Source organism: Uncinocarpus reesii, genomic scaffold (genome assembly GCF_000003515.1).
Source record: "Uncinocarpus reesii 1704 scaffold_5 genomic scaffold, whole genome shotgun sequence".
NCBI lineage: Eukaryota > Fungi > Ascomycota > Eurotiomycetes > Onygenales > Onygenaceae > Uncinocarpus > Uncinocarpus reesii.
The window spans coordinates 1,174,284-1,190,067 of NW_003052496.1; the positions used below are offsets into that span (position 1 = coordinate 1,174,284).

General features: G+C 50.3%; 6 protein-coding genes across 6 annotated transcripts; 3 read left to right on the forward strand and 3 right to left on the reverse strand.

Annotated features, from left to right (window-relative positions):
* Positions 1-716: 716 nt before the first annotated feature.
* Positions 717-4,575, reverse strand: UREG_07424 (uncharacterized protein; the record flags this gene model as incomplete). Its single annotated transcript, XM_002582605.1, has 2 exons — positions 717-4,463; positions 4,528-4,575. The coding sequence occupies 2 exons, from the start codon at positions 4,573-4,575 to the stop codon at positions 717-719; spliced, it is 3,795 nt and encodes a 1,264-aa protein (XP_002582651.1).
* Positions 4,576-5,142: 567 nt separating this feature from the next.
* Positions 5,143-5,999, forward strand: UREG_07425 (uncharacterized protein; the record flags this gene model as incomplete). The annotated part of the gene is made up of 3 exons (XM_002582606.1): positions 5,143-5,329; positions 5,405-5,576; positions 5,627-5,999. 3 exons carry the CDS (start codon positions 5,143-5,145, stop codon positions 5,997-5,999), a joined length of 732 nt encoding a protein of 243 aa, XP_002582652.1.
* A 1,351-nt stretch (positions 6,000-7,350) lies between these two features.
* Positions 7,351-7,683, reverse strand: UREG_07426 (uncharacterized protein; the record flags this gene model as incomplete). Its single annotated transcript, XM_002582607.1, has 1 exon — positions 7,351-7,683. One exon carries the CDS (start codon positions 7,681-7,683, stop codon positions 7,351-7,353), a length of 333 nt encoding a protein of 110 aa, XP_002582653.1.
* Positions 7,684-9,516: 1,833 nt separating this feature from the next.
* Positions 9,517-10,038, forward strand: UREG_07427 (nonhistone chromosomal protein 6A; the record flags this gene model as incomplete). The annotated part of the gene is made up of 4 exons (XM_002582608.1): positions 9,517-9,577; positions 9,645-9,740; positions 9,795-9,916; positions 9,970-10,038. 4 exons carry the CDS (start codon positions 9,517-9,519, stop codon positions 10,036-10,038), a joined length of 348 nt encoding a protein of 115 aa, XP_002582654.1.
* Positions 10,039-11,499: 1,461 nt separating this feature from the next.
* On the forward strand, positions 11,500-13,777 carry UREG_07428 (uncharacterized protein; the record flags this gene model as incomplete). The annotated part of the gene is made up of 7 exons (XM_002582609.1): positions 11,500-11,789; positions 12,031-12,624; positions 12,829-13,064; positions 13,132-13,243; positions 13,312-13,416; positions 13,480-13,661; positions 13,719-13,777. The coding sequence occupies 7 exons, from the start codon at positions 11,500-11,502 to the stop codon at positions 13,775-13,777; spliced, it is 1,578 nt and encodes a 525-aa protein (XP_002582655.1).
* A 768-nt stretch (positions 13,778-14,545) lies between these two features.
* On the reverse strand, positions 14,546-15,592 carry UREG_07429 (uncharacterized protein; the record flags this gene model as incomplete). The annotated part of the gene is made up of 1 exon (XM_002582610.1): positions 14,546-15,592. The coding sequence occupies one exon, from the start codon at positions 15,590-15,592 to the stop codon at positions 14,546-14,548; it is 1,047 nt and encodes a 348-aa protein (XP_002582656.1).
* Between the last annotated feature and the right edge of the window lie 192 nt (positions 15,593-15,784).

The window sequence follows — 15,784 nt, forward strand, 5'->3', positions numbered from 1 at the left end:
TTGATCCATTACTGTTATTCATGATACCCAATAACCATGCGTAGAACAAGCAGGAGTTCATTTGGCGTTTCCTCACATTTGTTGGGTGGCATCAATGGGTGAGAGTTTGGAATTTAATTCACCAGAAAGCTGTAAAAGGATAACTATCCTATGCTGCAAATATCTATATAACTAGCGAAAGGCGCAAAACAGCGAGTCAACGCAATCATGACACCAAGTAATGTTTGGATAGAAAAGGATTGAAGTATCAAAAGTATATACATGGGTATCATCGACGTGGAATCCCAAAAATGAGAGTAAGTAAAAGGAGAGAAAAAGTATAGTTTAACGAGGTAGGGCTATAACTTGACGCGATAAACAGCGCAAGCTAATGGGAAAAGGCTGCTTTTCCCCAAGGCGGTGCTGGTCTTGAGAGATGCCAACTCTCACCAGTGACCATGTTACCTCCTTCCCGGGCTATCAGACCGGTAGTCAAGTGAGAATAGTTTCTCCCACGGGCGCACTTTGGACGGACGGGCGCTGGAGGGAGTGCGTGGCGACGGCAATGCACTACTAGCTGCCGACATATCATCATTTCGCACGGCGGCACCCAAAGGGCCGGATTCGGGATCGTTCGATTGACGACCCAAGTCCTATTTGTCCAATATCAAAATCAGTCTACACACAGCGAACAAAAAGGGAAAAAAGTGCGGCGCGCGGGGAGCTTCAAAATCACATTATGTTAAATTCGAGGGTCCAGATAACAGGTCTCTGCGAACCTCATCAAATATGGGTGCTTCTTCTCTGCGGGCCTGAGCACCCAGATCCCCTTCTGCAGGCACCACATTATTGTCGATAGACGACTCTCCACGAGGTAGTGTTGGAACCGGAACGCCCTTTTTCGAGGCGGAACTGTTTCGTCGACTATCTAGACTCCTAGCGAGCGTCCTTGTCGCACCGCCGCCGTTGGATGCCCGCTTCAGCCGGATGCTCCCTCTTACATCGACGTGAGCTGAGGCGACGGTACTCTTCCCCAGGCCTGGCGTGCTGGGAGCACGGGGTTTCTCTTCAGATGCATCAAGGAGATACCACCTGAGGCCATCGGATAGTTCGAATGGGTTGTCATCTTCGATAGATGCACCGTCACTCGCATCGACGGAACGCTTGTCTTGACTCATACCATTCATGGTCTTTGAGAGATCCACAACTCTCTCCTGGACTTTTGAAATACGTGCTAGAAGCCAATCGCGAGTATGCAATCGATGCACATCTTGCTCCCTGAGGAAGTAATGCGGTGCACCGACATTGAAAGCAGCCCATGACCGTATGGCCTGGTTGCGAGTTGGCAAAAAGAGAGCCAAGTCACCTTCTTTGAATGAGCGATAGGCTATTTTCTCATGGGCTTCATTCTGTGCACGGTGGTATTTCTCTCGGGAGGAACGTGCTTCCTTTTGCCACTTTCGGGCCACTGTCTCAATGTCCTTGACTCGTTTCACAACTGCTTCGGCGAAAATTTCCAGGTCGTACTTTTTGATTGTTGCCATGAACGAATCATATTTTGATGCCTCCTCTTCTTTGCTTTCGGCCTGAGCCCACAGCAAAAGTTCAGGATTCTCAATCGAAGGAAGAGGCCCTGAGTCTGGCGCGTTATCGGAAAGAACCAAGCTGCTGGCTACTTTGGATGTTCGTTGAATCGACATCTCATCGTCTTGCAGAACGACGGTAAAACCCAGTTGCTGGAGCATCCTTGCCATCAACTCAATTTGACCATAGAGTGCCTTTGATATCTCACTGGCTCGTTCGCTTTTAGCTGAAAGATACAGCTTCGAAGCCTTTTCTGATTCTTCAAGTTTCTCAATATTGCTTTCCAACTCCAAACGTTCGTTTTCTAAAGTATGGATCTGGGCTTCAACAGCAGCAAGCTTCTTATTTGCTGCAAGGGCCTTCTTCTCTTCTTCAGCAATTCGATCTTTCAAAACCTCCGTACCAGTCTCTCCGGCGGAGAGGTTGGATTCCACGGTTCTCAATCGGCTGCGCTCTTCTTCTAGTTCAGATTGAACCCTTTGGTGGTTATGTCTCTCTTGAGCTAGCATTTTCAGAACATGTTTCTTGTCCGATTCCTCAGAGTCAAGTTTCTGTTTCAAAGCTTCGATTTCGGATCCCATCTGGGATACCTTTTCAGACAATGTTTGATTCTCTTCACCGAGCTCGGTTGCCTTTTTATCCGAGCTTTTGGCATGTATGGCCAATCCTTCCGAAAGGATCTCAATTGCTTTGACAAGCTGGGAGAAATCTGTTGGGGGAGTCCCAGTGGGCGAAAGTTGAAGATGTGCAGCCTGCAATAAGTTAATATGATCTTTCTGAAATCTCTCCAGGCTTTCAACGCGTTCTGATAACTCTTTTTTCTTAGCATTAAGCCCGGATAACTCCGACTGATGGTGCTGAATTTGTTCACGAAAACCTTTCGCTTCTGCAGCGGCTCGCTGAGCTTCGTCGAGCTCGAGTTGGAGCTGCTCCACCTTCTCCTCGATTTCGTGTTTCTCTTGATCTCGACCATCCATTGCTCTGTCAAGCTCTTCTTCCACTTCTTCCAGCTTAATCTTCAGGTTATTTGCCTCCGATACTAAGAATTTGCGCTCACTCTCGAATTCGCGTTGCTTGGCTTCAAGGTTGTGCATCAAGTCATTTTTGGTGGACTGTACTTCTTCAATTTTATCGATGGTCGACTGACGTTCTGCGTGGGCCTCACGTTGAAGCTTCGCTACCGTCTCCTTCTCTGTAGCCAGCTCAGCTTCTAAAGCTACAATTCTTTGGACAAGCGATTTGTCTTCCGGGGGGTTATTTGATGACATTCGCCGTGAAGATATGGATGATCTTCTTGACATTGGATCTGGACGTGGTGACGCCGGCGACATGGGCACGTCTGGTCCAAAATGTCCGCTGGCAGGTCGACTCATTTGGCTCGAGCGATGAAGGAGGTCTTCTAGTCTCCGAACACGGCTTTCGGACCCTTTCAGCCTTTCTTCCAGTTTTGTTTTATCTTCTTTCAAGCTACGAACCATTTCGTCCCCGCGCAGTAGCAAGGAGCTGCGGCCCATATCAAACACACTCCCATGCTTAAAGGCCTTTGCTCTCCGCCTTTGCTGTTTGGTAGGCGCATCCAGGTCTTTATAAAGTTGCGTTATTTCTTGAACTGCAAGCTCCATTCCCTCCTTTGTTTTCATCTCTTGCAGATATGTCTCGACGTCGGCTCTAGAAACTTGTGGCCACTCGATTCCTTTGCCAGCTTGCAAATTGACTTCTAACGCAGGCGTGCTGTCTTCGGTGACAGTGAGGTAATCTCCCATATTCCTGATCCATTTTTTCCTTCGACGTTGTTCTTCATCGCGAAAAACGGCTAGTTCCTCGGCCAGCGCCGCTGAATCTGTCGTCATCTTATCGCTCCATTCACGGCGTCGAACAGCTTCAACCATAATTGAACCGTAAACCACGGGGATATGAAAGACCGTACAGAGGGTCTCGAAAGAATCACCCTCAACATCGAGCTTTGCGATCTCAGCCTGTACGGCGGCAAGTCTAGATTCTATTGTGGATATCCTCTGCATATGCTGCACAAATAACTTCATAGCGGAGTTCCGATCGCTGACGGCCTGCACTAAACCATTTTGCATTTCCAGGGAGATTTCCACCATGGATGGTAGGAGGTCTTCGGTATGGTTAAGTGCCATTCTAGAAACGCTCGAAAGTGTTTTGGAAGTGTTTGGGAGGCTGAGAATATGTTCATAGTCAGAACTAATCTTCTTCGCGATAGTTTCAATTTCCTCCAAGAGCGCACCGGTATTCTCCATGGGCGGCGGTTGGGCTTCTTGAATCAGGACCTCAGTCTGTTTAACCACGTCTCCAACGGCCCTTTCAATTTCACCCATGCGACGCGAAAACTTGGTGGAAAGCGAAGAAACCTGGGATGCAGCTTGTTTTGTTTGCTCCGCATCAACGTAATCCTGCAATGTCCCGGAAAAGCCATCCTTCGCGTCTTTTGGCGTTGTTGGCCGTCGAAGAAAGGGGAATTGTTTCTTCGCAGGAATCGTTTCGAGGTGCTGAAGGCTGCGTTGCCAGCCACCGAGAGCCTGTTGTTGTTCCTTGAGGAGATCATTTGCCCAAATCTGAGCTTCATGGAGCTTCTGTTCGAGGTTACCAACATGCGACTTCAGGTTCTCTAACGCGACACCAACGCTCCGATGGACAACATCAGTTCGCTCAGTATTGTGGTGGGTAGTTTTGGCAATTTGGGCGCATCTTGTGGTGAGATCCAAAGCCCATGTCCTTCGTGCCATGTAGAGGTTCTTCCATGCCTGTAAACTGTTCTGATTCGCAAGAGTATCGGGTGGATTTTGGGGAGACCACGGCTCTGGGGACGGCAGGTCAGGGAGCCCACCAGTACCCTTTTCGCTAACAAATTGTCTATCATATACGAATATTTCATTCTACGATTGTCAGCCATCTACACCTGACAGCACCAAGTACACAGGATGGCAAAGGTATCCATACCTCCGTAGCAAGGCTCTGGAGCTTCACGTTTTTGCCGCGAGCAGTCATTAAGATCTGCCTTTGGGGCGGAATCGAGGTATTTCGAGATATCCATGCTCGTAGGGCGTCGGGACTGAGTGCATCAAGCGGTTAGGTAGTGTTCACAGCACAACGGGCGATGACGATGAGTGGTGGAAGCGGTCAGCGGGCTTGGGGGGTCGGGACTACTCACGAAGCAAATGACACCGGATCAGCGGACAACTGCTCCCCGGTGTGAGCAATGTAGATGTGCAATGACATTCTCCCTGCTGTCACAGCGATGCTCGACGGGGCATCTCACGGCCGACTGTTTTGAAAATCGCCCGGGGAGTTCCTGAAGCTCAGCGCTGGTTAACTAGTTAAATGGTTCTGGGCCTCCAAGGCAAGGTGGAGCTAGTCTGTTTCTGGGGCCCACGCGCAAGGACCCGGTGCTGCTTCGATGTCAGTTGATCCCACGGCAGCTTCTGTGGACTATTTGTCGAGGACAACTGTGTGCGTGCAAGCGAGGAATGGCGGTGCTGGCGTTCCCATGAGTTTTCACTTGACTTGCGGGCTTCGCCGGGTGCTTTTTGTTGGGATTCAAAGGAAACCGCTTCCATGGCTCCTGGTCAGTCGGATCCAGGCGGCTTTCAGTCACAGTTGACGCCAGACGAACGGGTCCTTGCAGCGCTTGCGGCCAGTGATCCCAGGGATGAGCTGTCTTTGAGGGAGAGAGAGCTTGAGATCTTGGAGCTTTACGATCGTGCTTACGAGCAGCAGCTGGAGGAGGCATTGTTGTTGCAAGGTGCAGTATCTTCCGGAGCTCCCTTTTTCATGGATCCGGATGGAAAAGCCCGCTGATTATCATGTCCATGCGCAGATCCCGTCGACGTGTCCTCGGATGATGCCAATGCTGAACTGGACAAGGCGGAGCGGGAGCTTCTGGAAGCTAGAGCTACCTACTCTATACGCAGAAAGGCAATTGAATCCGTTTTGATGGCGGAACCGAGTATCCAGTCCATCTACTCTACGCATCCCTCCCCCACTGAAAGGTGACTAGTCGGACATATTCATCGTCATAAAGGAGAGCTAATGTCAATAGGGCCTTGCTCCCACTTATCCATCGACGCGATATCTTATCCCTAGCATATGAAAACCTAGCAAGCATCAATAGCTCGTGTTCAGAAAGGCTCTCCAATGCAGAGGTCGACAATATCCAGACGGCTACCGAGAATCGTGACTTGGTCCAGTCGTTACTGGAACTCACTCGCGGTAAAGACGAGAAGCTACAGATTGAAGATCCGGACTTGAGGTCAGAACTTGAGACGCTAGAAAGAAAAACCAAAAAGGCCAAAGCAGATTATGTGACTATGAAGCGGATCATAAGTGCCTCAATAGTGGCAAGTGGGATTGACTGGGCCAGCGACGAGACACTCCTGAAATTGGTCGTTGATGACGAGTCAGACGAAATATGAACTCTGTCACTGTCAGTGTTCCCTGGTTAAACCGTCATTCCGGCGTCTTAGTACAATGGTTCAGATATCCTCGTTTGAAGGAACTCCACGGCGCTTTGCATCGAGACACATGCCTTCATTAGCCAGATTCAAGCTGAAGATAATGATCCCATATTGGAGTGCAGGTAGCCTACTTTTATTGTTATGTGACTGCATGAGTTGGTTCAGAATGCCGTTTCATCACCGCTTTCAATCCTTGCAGGCATTCGGCTCCCAGCAGCTGGGTCAATCCAACTCTTAGTCCTCTTTTCATTGTTCAAGCACATAGAACCACACATTCTCCCCTCCCTGCTGTGGGTCTCACACGGCATGCCTTTTTGAAAGCCAGCTTCGAAATCTTGCTCCATTTGTTGGTGAAATTTGGGACACTGTTATGAGTGCAGCATGTACTTTCCATTTATCATAGCGAAGTGCGGAAAAGCAGCACTTGATATAGCAGATCGACAGAATGTGCACAGCATGACTCTCGCAGTAAGAGCTGTTGCTAAACTTTTCAGACCTGTGAAGCGTGAGAAGGAGTGGCATTGACAAATTCTAGCTCTGTCAATCTCATACAATCACTGGTCTGTGGGAATCTATGGCCACTACCCTATGATTTGAGAGAGAGAGGACTATCTACTACCGCCATACCATTCACAGGTTTGACTCCAAAGCACTTGGTGGCAAGGAAAAATGGACATCCCACAAGTTTCTCAATGGGTGTGTACAATGACCGGGCACCTTCTCATCTTAAGAAATTATGTTCTGCTAATGATGAGCTGCCCTAGATGTCAGAGGCATCACAACAGCCCGAAGGATTATAGCATTTAAAGCTGAGTTTCTTAGAGTCAGCTGGTTCGCAGTGTGTAGTGGGAGGCCTGAGTTCAACAGAGTGGACGATGCTGGGCGATGGAGTAGAGACTTGGGATAGTGCTTGGACTTTTGATAAGTAGAAGATTTAGAGACGAAATAACAATGAGAGCGGTGTCGTCCACACCGGCCGCTCAGTCGGAGAGGTGAAAGAGCAATCAATCTCCAGTCGATCAGCCAGCTTCTGCAGAGTGCAACATGTGGTAGAAACAATGCAATCTCAGAATTTCAGAATACTCGGGACCGGGTTCGCCTTCACAGAAATCCAACCAGCAGTTTATTTGAGGGGGCCGCATCTCAGATATCATCGGGCTCACGGAGAACACGCAATCGACCTTGACTTGATATCCCTTCCATTAGCATGTGATTCATTTTATAGACTGCGTTGATATGCAGGCCGTGTTGCTCTGGAGTTGTAGGGAAATCGGCATAGCTATAGGTATAGCCAGTGATGGAGATTGCCTCATTCGAAGTCTCTTGTCATAAACTCGGAAACGAGGATATTGGCAGATATGCGTCTAGGGGGATCTCCAGAAACCGGCACTAAGGAAGTGAGGATCTCTCGACCAAAAGAGGCAGCGGTTGGGCCTTGTACTATATAGAACCCGAAGTCCGAAAGAGAACCGCGTATAATTACGTATTCTGTCCAGCGTGGCCCCTTTAGAGCCGGCCTGTGCACGTCTTCACCAGTTATTGGGTGCTTGTCTGCAAGGTTGGATTCTCCCGGGTGCAATGTTGCGTCTGGAAATTGGAACAGACTGTGCCACAATCTTTCGGCGCTGGAGATCCAGGTCATCCGCTGATGATTGTCGGATTTTCCATGCTTCGTCGCGGGGAAGGATGGGGTTTATATAGTCTAGAAAGGGGCGATGTTGCGCCAAACCCGATCAGGATAGCACTAACCCATGTAGTCAAGGCCATTGCCCGTGATAAGGAATGCCTCTGCAGTTAGCTGAGACAGGCCGTAGCAGACGCTGTAGCAAGGATGGGCAGGTCTTTTGTGCGTCGGCGTTTTGCCAGAGGGACTCGAAACCATACCATACGGAGCACAGCGCACACGATAACTACTAGGTTACGGGCAATGGCTCACAGCGAAAGGGAGGTTTGTATGGAAACCGGAAACGAAGGGTAAACTAATCTTATTCATGACCATCCCCATACGAAAAAGCTCCATCGCAAGACAACGGCAGATCACGCAGCTCGCTTGATACGGCACGTCGCTGGTTGATCGTTTCTTTCTTTACAGAGGTCTCGGGCCGTGGAAAAGGCTGCCCAGATCCCAGTGGTTTAGTTATATTTGGAAGCGGAACGCACATGCGCACACACACACACACACACATCCTTCCTGCTGATAACAAACCGCTCTGGACTCGCTTCGCCCAAACCGCCCTTTTTCGCCCGTCTGTCACAGGAGGAAACCACAATACGAAAGAGCCTTGCTTTCCCACCAGTAAATTACACACACACCCGTCGTTACAGGCCGGCAGCAGGTGCAATATCAGGGTGTATCCAAAAATATAAATTACACCTCACTGAAAGCACCGACTCAATCTCTTTGCAATAGCAACGTCCAATGTCATTAACTGCTTCTGTCGCTGACATGGAAAGATCAAGTTGCCCGCATGCCAGTTATCCCCCGAATAAATCACAATGAAATCTCCATACGGAGCATAGGGGACGCAACTACGCAGTGCCTCTGCTGCTCTGTATGCTGGGGATGCAAAGTGCACGGAATCGACGATATCAACACGCACGGCAATACCAAGATCACAGAGGCGGGGAGTGTGGGTGGTGTGTAAAGAACAGTAAAATTTCCAGCGATCCATGTTTGATTCCGGTTCTGCCACTGCCCCCCTCCTGGACCAGCCTGGCTTGCGTCGCCCTGGCTTGTTCTGCGCTGCGACTCCCGTTCCCCCCCTTCGCCCTCGCTCTCTCACTCATTTTCCTCGCTCACCTTTCTCTCCCACCAAATTCCAACTGCCATACAAATTCCTTCACTGCGAATCCTCAATCCCCCTCCACCTAATAAATTCCCCCATACAATTTTCCAAAAAGTACTGTAAGTCGACCTCCCCTTTATTTTGCTTTTCTCTCACATTTTCAATTCCAACACCTTTCCTCTCCATTTGCAATCTCTCAATTGCCTCAACTCTCTTGCTCGCCGGCTTCATCCCCTTTGCCTCGTTTGTTTTCCTTTGCGCTCACTCTCTGTTTACTCTGATATTCCATTCCATCATGTCCCCATCGCATCTGTCGGCTGCTACACCGGTGCTATATGCATGGGCACCGTCGCCGCCGTCACCACTGTGAGAATCAAGTGTCGCGACCTTGATTCCGGGTGGTGGACGTCTCTTTTTTGCCCTTGCCACCTTTGCGGGCGTGTGTTTGGGGGTCAACGCGAACACCAGCTTGACCACCACCAAACCCCCCTTCCACCTCACACCCACAACAACGCACCCTTTTACGCGCGTTGTTCTGTTTTTGTGCTCTTCCGGCCTTTTCCTCCTGGAGCCATTTCAGTTCTCGATTTTTCACCCCTTTTTTGACGCGACTCCGCTGTCAATTGCTGAGGGCACTGGCTCGGAAGCTAGAGCTAACAACTCCCCAACGCAGTTGAGAACTAGCCGATATGCCCAAGGAGAAGACCACTAGACAGGCCGCCAAAGGTCGTCGCGACAAGAAGAAGAAGGGTATGGACACCAGCCCTTTGATCCTCGGGAAGCCATGGCCATTCTAACGCCAGTCATCTATTCCCAGACCCCAACGCGCCAAAGCGTGGTCTCTCCGCCTATATGTTCTTCGCCAACGAGCAGCGTGAGAATGTTCGCGAGGAAAACCCTGGCATTTCCTTCGGTATGACTCTTGGATCGGCCTGGTTGCGAAATATACCTAACACACTTGCTGTAGGCCAAGTCGGTAAACTCCTTGGAGAACGCTGGAAGGCACTGAGCGACAAGCAACGTGCTCCCTACGAAGAAAAGGCTGCCGCGGACAAGAAGCGCTATGAGGATGAGAAGGCTAGTTATAATGTAAGACGCACTGTGGCCTTCCGTCCCCTTTTCTATGCTAACCCCCATCACAGCAAGCTCCGGAGGAGGACGAAGAATCCGCCTTAGATATCGGAAGGATGAAGTTTGATCTAGGCTTGTGACGGCGTTTCTTGTCTTGCGCATCTGTGTCATTTCTTTCCTGCGTGTTTTCAAAGCTTATATGGGACGGTATTGACGATGGTTATATATGTTTTTGCTCTTCGTTTCCTCCGTGAACTTTCCACATGTTATCTATTTCATGTTTGCAGGTCAGTGGGAATGAAAGGTTTACCGGATTATCAATAGCTTCATTTGAGATCTGCCACGATTCGCAGCATAAGTCACGAGCGCCGGATCATGGACGCCGTCTAGCCTGTCAAGTGGTACGCTTTCGCCCGGGGGGTAGAGGGCAAGTTCACCGTCAGCGGTGAGGTCGAGGTTCGTTAATTGCAACCAGCACAGAAGCTGTCGTACGAACCAACCCATGTTGTACATGAGCGATATGCGGTCATTGCGGCCTCGATTCGTTGCTCCTCCCAATCTGTCTCCGTTTTCGAGATCCTGGACATGTATACGTGGGAAGGTGGTCAAACTTAAATAGCTGTTTTCAACGACACGCTGGCATCAGGACGAGAGATTGTCCTCTTCTGCCAAAACAGTGCATCTGCGGCCAATGGAGCAACGATGCAGGCCTGCCAGCTTATCTCAGCGCAGCAGTCTCTATCATTTGTCCACGTCAACTGCGAAGAACGGGGAATGTTGTTCTCTGCTCCCAGCTCGCGGCTCGCACATGTTTCCTGCTCCAGTGTTGGTCTGTCGTGGTGCTGTGAAATTGGGCGGAGAGTCCGGAATGTCGTGTGCTGCTCGCCATGTGGGACGCGGCGTGTGCATCAGCTCCCTGGGAGGGGGTGATGGGTGATGGCCTGGTCTTATATCCAAGGGCGTAGCAATAGTTAGCAAGACAGTCTTTCCCAACACTGAACGGCATCGACGAAAACATGGAGACCAGATGGAGAACCTTTTCAATTCCTTCACGATGACAAATCGGTCGCTTTTTTATTTTCTTTTTCGGCGATGAGCTGGCTAAAAATAAAGGCCCTTCTGGCGCTTAGCCGCTGTGCCCTCTGGGCCCATTGGCCGTCGCTACGACGAGGATCAGCCCAACTGAGCCGCATGGACAAGTCATCGTTGCATTTTCGCTCTGGAGAAACGAGCGAACTAATGCGAGACAGCCAACCGACCCGCATTGGCGTGCTTTGGGTGAGGAGTCTCTCGTCTCCCGCCCGTCTCTCTCTGTCTTTTTCTCTCTTTCTCTCACCGATTCTTTCGCACCCTCGTTCCCTGTTGAGCGGAGACGAATGCGGGTCATGGGTCTTTTCTGTCGTTCAGCTCTTCCGCTGCGATGACACTTTGGTGAAGGACTTGTTGCGATGCCCTCTCTGTTCCCGCAAGTCTGAGCACACGAAACCCTCCTGTCTGCACTGCGAACCCCCCCGCAGTTTGCTCGTTCATTTCATTCATTCTACCTCCCGGTTACCCTCTTCTTTTCGTCTATCATGCGTAAATAGGTCGAACCCGCCATCATGAGTCTGGTAGACCTTGCCAGGGCCACGGAGGGGATCGCGATGCCCCTCGCCCATTTCATCGACAAAGTGGCCACCCGCTCCGCCGACATCGCCAGCGTGGTCTCCGAGCTGTATGCCATCAGTTCCGCTCTCAGGACGCTGGACACGCTCAAACTCTCCCCGCTGTTCGACTTGATCGATGGCGACCTGGAGATGGTCGCGCGAGCCAGTCTGCGGCATACCATCGGGGATTTCATGGATTTGTTTCAGCGGATGAACGCCGCGGGACCCGTAGACTACGATCAGACGTGGGACTTTCTCTGGAATCTCTTCTATTTCCAGTCGGGCTATACGTTGCTGCTGCGACTACAATATTACAAGCAGATGTTGGAGGAGATGAAAGCCATTGTACAAAAGCGAGTTTTCTTTCTTGTCAATTGATTTTTAGTCTTTTTATCTATTGCAATTGTTCTTTTATTTTGGTTTCTGCGGGAATGCAGCCCTCTCTCCCCTTGGGTCACGAGTACTAACCGGTATGCCAACATGTAGTGAGAAATCAGATCAGGCGATGATGGCCACCATCCGGAAAGCCCTTGCTCCGCTTCGCGTCGCTCAGGACAAACGGTATGCGGAAACTATGGACAAACGGAAACGACAGCAACAACAGCAGCAGCAGCAGCACCAACAACAACAACAGCAGCAACAACATACTCACCCACTTTTTCCTCTCCACCCACACTTTCAACATCAACAGCAACCGCAACCGCAACCGCAACCGCAACAGCAGCACCAGCAGCCACCTCCGCCCCCTCCCCAACCTCCCAAACCACCATCTGCCAGCCGCCCTCGAACCCCTGACGCGAGAAGACATTCCCGACATGCACGAAAGGCCGCGGAGATGACCCAGCGCGGCTCATGGGAGCGCGAGAGGCCTTCGCCATCGGCACCACCGCCGATATCACCCTCATTTTCGGAGGGCAGCCCGATCTCCTCCCATCCCAGCCCGGTATCTGTCAACGCCGAAACTGCGAGCTCGCTATCGTCTTCGTCGTACAACTTCGTAAATGGAGTTAGGCATTGGTCTGTGAAACTATTTGGAATGCAAATGAAGTCGTCAACCCCGTTGACTATAACTGGAGACATGTAGGTATTTAGTTTTTGCTTTTTTCACTTTTGTGGCCGGACTTGAGCTGACTGATAGTTTCATAGCACCAAATGCTACGGTCACTCCATGCCGAATGCAAGGGAGCATCTGGATGCAGAATACGATGATTTGTTTCAGCTGTATGCCGCGAAGAAATCTCTCAACAAAAGATTTTCCGTCAAAATACTTACTTTTTAAACTAGTTCATTCCCCGGCAAACCACAGTTGTCGATGATTTTCTACATAAGAGACCGTGACCATAGAACTAGGGTCCTATGCAGAGTCCGGACTTCTAAGACCCGCACCGTTTATTCCACAACGCCTATTACGTCGCTACAAATATATCGTAACGGCTCCTGCCTTCAGCTTTGCAGAAAAGATCCTGAGGATGAGGACGATTTGATAATGTGGGCAAATCTTCAGTTTAGCTCCATAGAGAGTATGTTGCGCCTTTTAGTTTCTGTCCGATACTTGCGGGGGTTGGTTGCTAATCAGTGACCGCGCAGAGATGGTTCTTTTCTTTTGCACTTTCCTAGCGCTGCGTGGACAAGATTCAAGTCATCCGGTTACGAAAATCACGGACCATGAATTGCGCGGCGAGCTACAGCTCTTTGGCGGGTACGTACATCACCTAAAGCTCGAATTTCAGAGGAGCTTTTTGCATGACCTAACCCAAACCTCTGCAGCGATATCCAAGACGACAACTTCCTCCACACTCTTCAGATATTGAAGGACCATGAGTCGAAATCTGTGCGGCTTCAGGCGTCAGTGTCTGACGGCGAATTGGAACGGTATGTCCCGGAAGTAGCTTCGTTGCTTGCGTGAACATCTTTGGCTGATATCGCTTCTATCAGAGTGCCTATCTGGAGCGCGTTTATACACCCCTATTTTCGAAAAAAGGGGTGGATTCAAAAGGTTGGGCCGAAAGTAGTTTATATCTCAGAAATGCAGCGGATGACATTTATCGACTCGGAAGAGTATACTCCGCAAATATCCAGCCGTGGAGACCATGTCCTTACGTTTCTTTCAGAACGCGGTATGTCAAAAATTGTCCATTTTGGCATGTGGATTTTCCACTGACGGTTTTCTGCAGAGACGGATGGTTTCATGCGTGTCATCGAGGGCCTGATAAAACACTCTCGTCCACGTTAAGAGAGACGGCCCGCTGTTAATTGTCAAGTCTGACCACCTATCCGTGATTTATCTTTTGCTTCACTGCAATCCGAGCCCTATGACATGGTGCGCCATTCTGGTGAGCATCGCCGACCAGTTCCGGCGGCGATCCAGCCAGGCAATCTATCCACATGAACAAAAAGCTCGCAGTCTCAGCACATCATCGGTTTAAAGTCAATCAACCAGCCATGCACAATCTAGCTATCTACATACTCTAGGAAAATGGCATGTATTGCCCCCAAATCACATTAACCTTGCTTCGCAGATATATGTTCATAGTACCTAGCATGCCTTTGGTTTGATTTGCTATTCTATGTTTTGGAGTCCGTCATTTAGGTTGTTTTAGCGCTTGTTGCATTTTTGGGTCCTATGTCTTCATGTCTGACGCCGACGCCCCTTTTTCAAACTGCATATACCCCTTTCTCCTTTGAACCACAGTTGAGAAGAAACTCTCCACACAAAAGACAGAATATACGTCGTCGAATGGTTATTTTCCAACCCGCTGGGGCTGTTTAAATTATTGAATCAGGTTGTTGAAAATTTGCGTAAAAAGTCTAGTTGATTACCCCCTGCGTGTGCAGGCATGTTTTCTGATTTAACGCTTCTTGACTTTGACCGAAGATGGTCACGAATCTCTTTTTGAAACTTGAGCCGTGAAGTGGCTACTCTGCAGACATATGTGTATTGAAAATTCGAGGAGTACAAAATACACGGTTCTATATGCACTTCCTCCTCTCCCGACCATGTTCATATCGATACACCTTGCATTCCCCCAACATCAGCCCAAAACTTTTCAAAATCCACATCACGGCTCTCAAACAGCTTCTTCGTGTCAGCCATGGCTCTTTGCTGCCTCTCAGGCGTGAACCCGCCCGGCTGCGTGCTCTCAAACTGTATTATCTCTACCCAGCGGTAAAACAGATCTTCCTTCCCCATAGACGCAAGCTTCTCTTGAAACGCCACGATCCTATCTCGCTCCGAGGGCGAGAGCTCCACGGACGAATTGGCGCCCTGCCCCGACGACCCACGCACATCTTCCGGCCGCCAGATCAGCCAGCCTTTATTCCCACCACCGTGGACCACCACCGCCGTTTCAAAATCATCCAACCGTATCCTCCCCGCCTTCAGATCCCGATGCGCGCGCGTCATCGCCGCAAAATCCAGATCCCAATCTGCATCGATGAGCAAATACCCCGTCTTCCGAAGCCTCAGGGGCGTAATCGCCGGTATCACACGCTCCTTCATCGTCTCCTCGTCGTCGCGGATCCACGTTCGACCCAGCGCTTCGCTCCAGTCGCGACTCTTGCGCACGATGATTTCCGCGCGCTGGAACCCAATCTCCCATCGCCAGCGTGCCGGTCCAGACAGGAAGCGGACTGGCCAGGGTAGAAATAGCGTGATGAGGAGGTAGTCGAATAGGAACGTCACGGTTCGGCGGGCAAGGGTGGTGGAGATCAGGGCCCAGCTTGCGGTCTTGGGATCGATCCGGGCGGGGCTATCGTGGCCGAGGATGGCGGCGAGGATGTCGGGGTATGTGTGGATGCCGGTGTATATTCTGTAGAGGACGAGGGCGAGGATGAGGAGGTTGAGGATGAGGGGGAGGATGAAGATTTGGCGCTTTTCGGATTGGGGGTGGCGGTCGATGTGGATTAGGTAGACGCCGGTTGGGGAGAAGTCTGCGAGGAAATCGGATAGGGAAGAGGGAGCTTGGGTGAACGCGGCGGGGGATTCGGCGTCCGCTGGGATGGTGGTCGATAGCTTTTTGGGCGGTGCTCGTTTGGCGAGCTTCGCCATGGTTGTGGGAGGTGTTTGAGGCTTGCGCAGTAAGGTGCTTTTAGGGATCGTAGAGGTTTTCAGACACGCATTGTGGATGTCGGGAATATTTCAATCTCGAGTGAGTGTGTATGTCTTGTCAGCCTGCTTGGTGGCAGTTGGCGGAACTAGGCAGCGCACGCAATGCGGATGTTGTAAACAAGTGTGATAGCT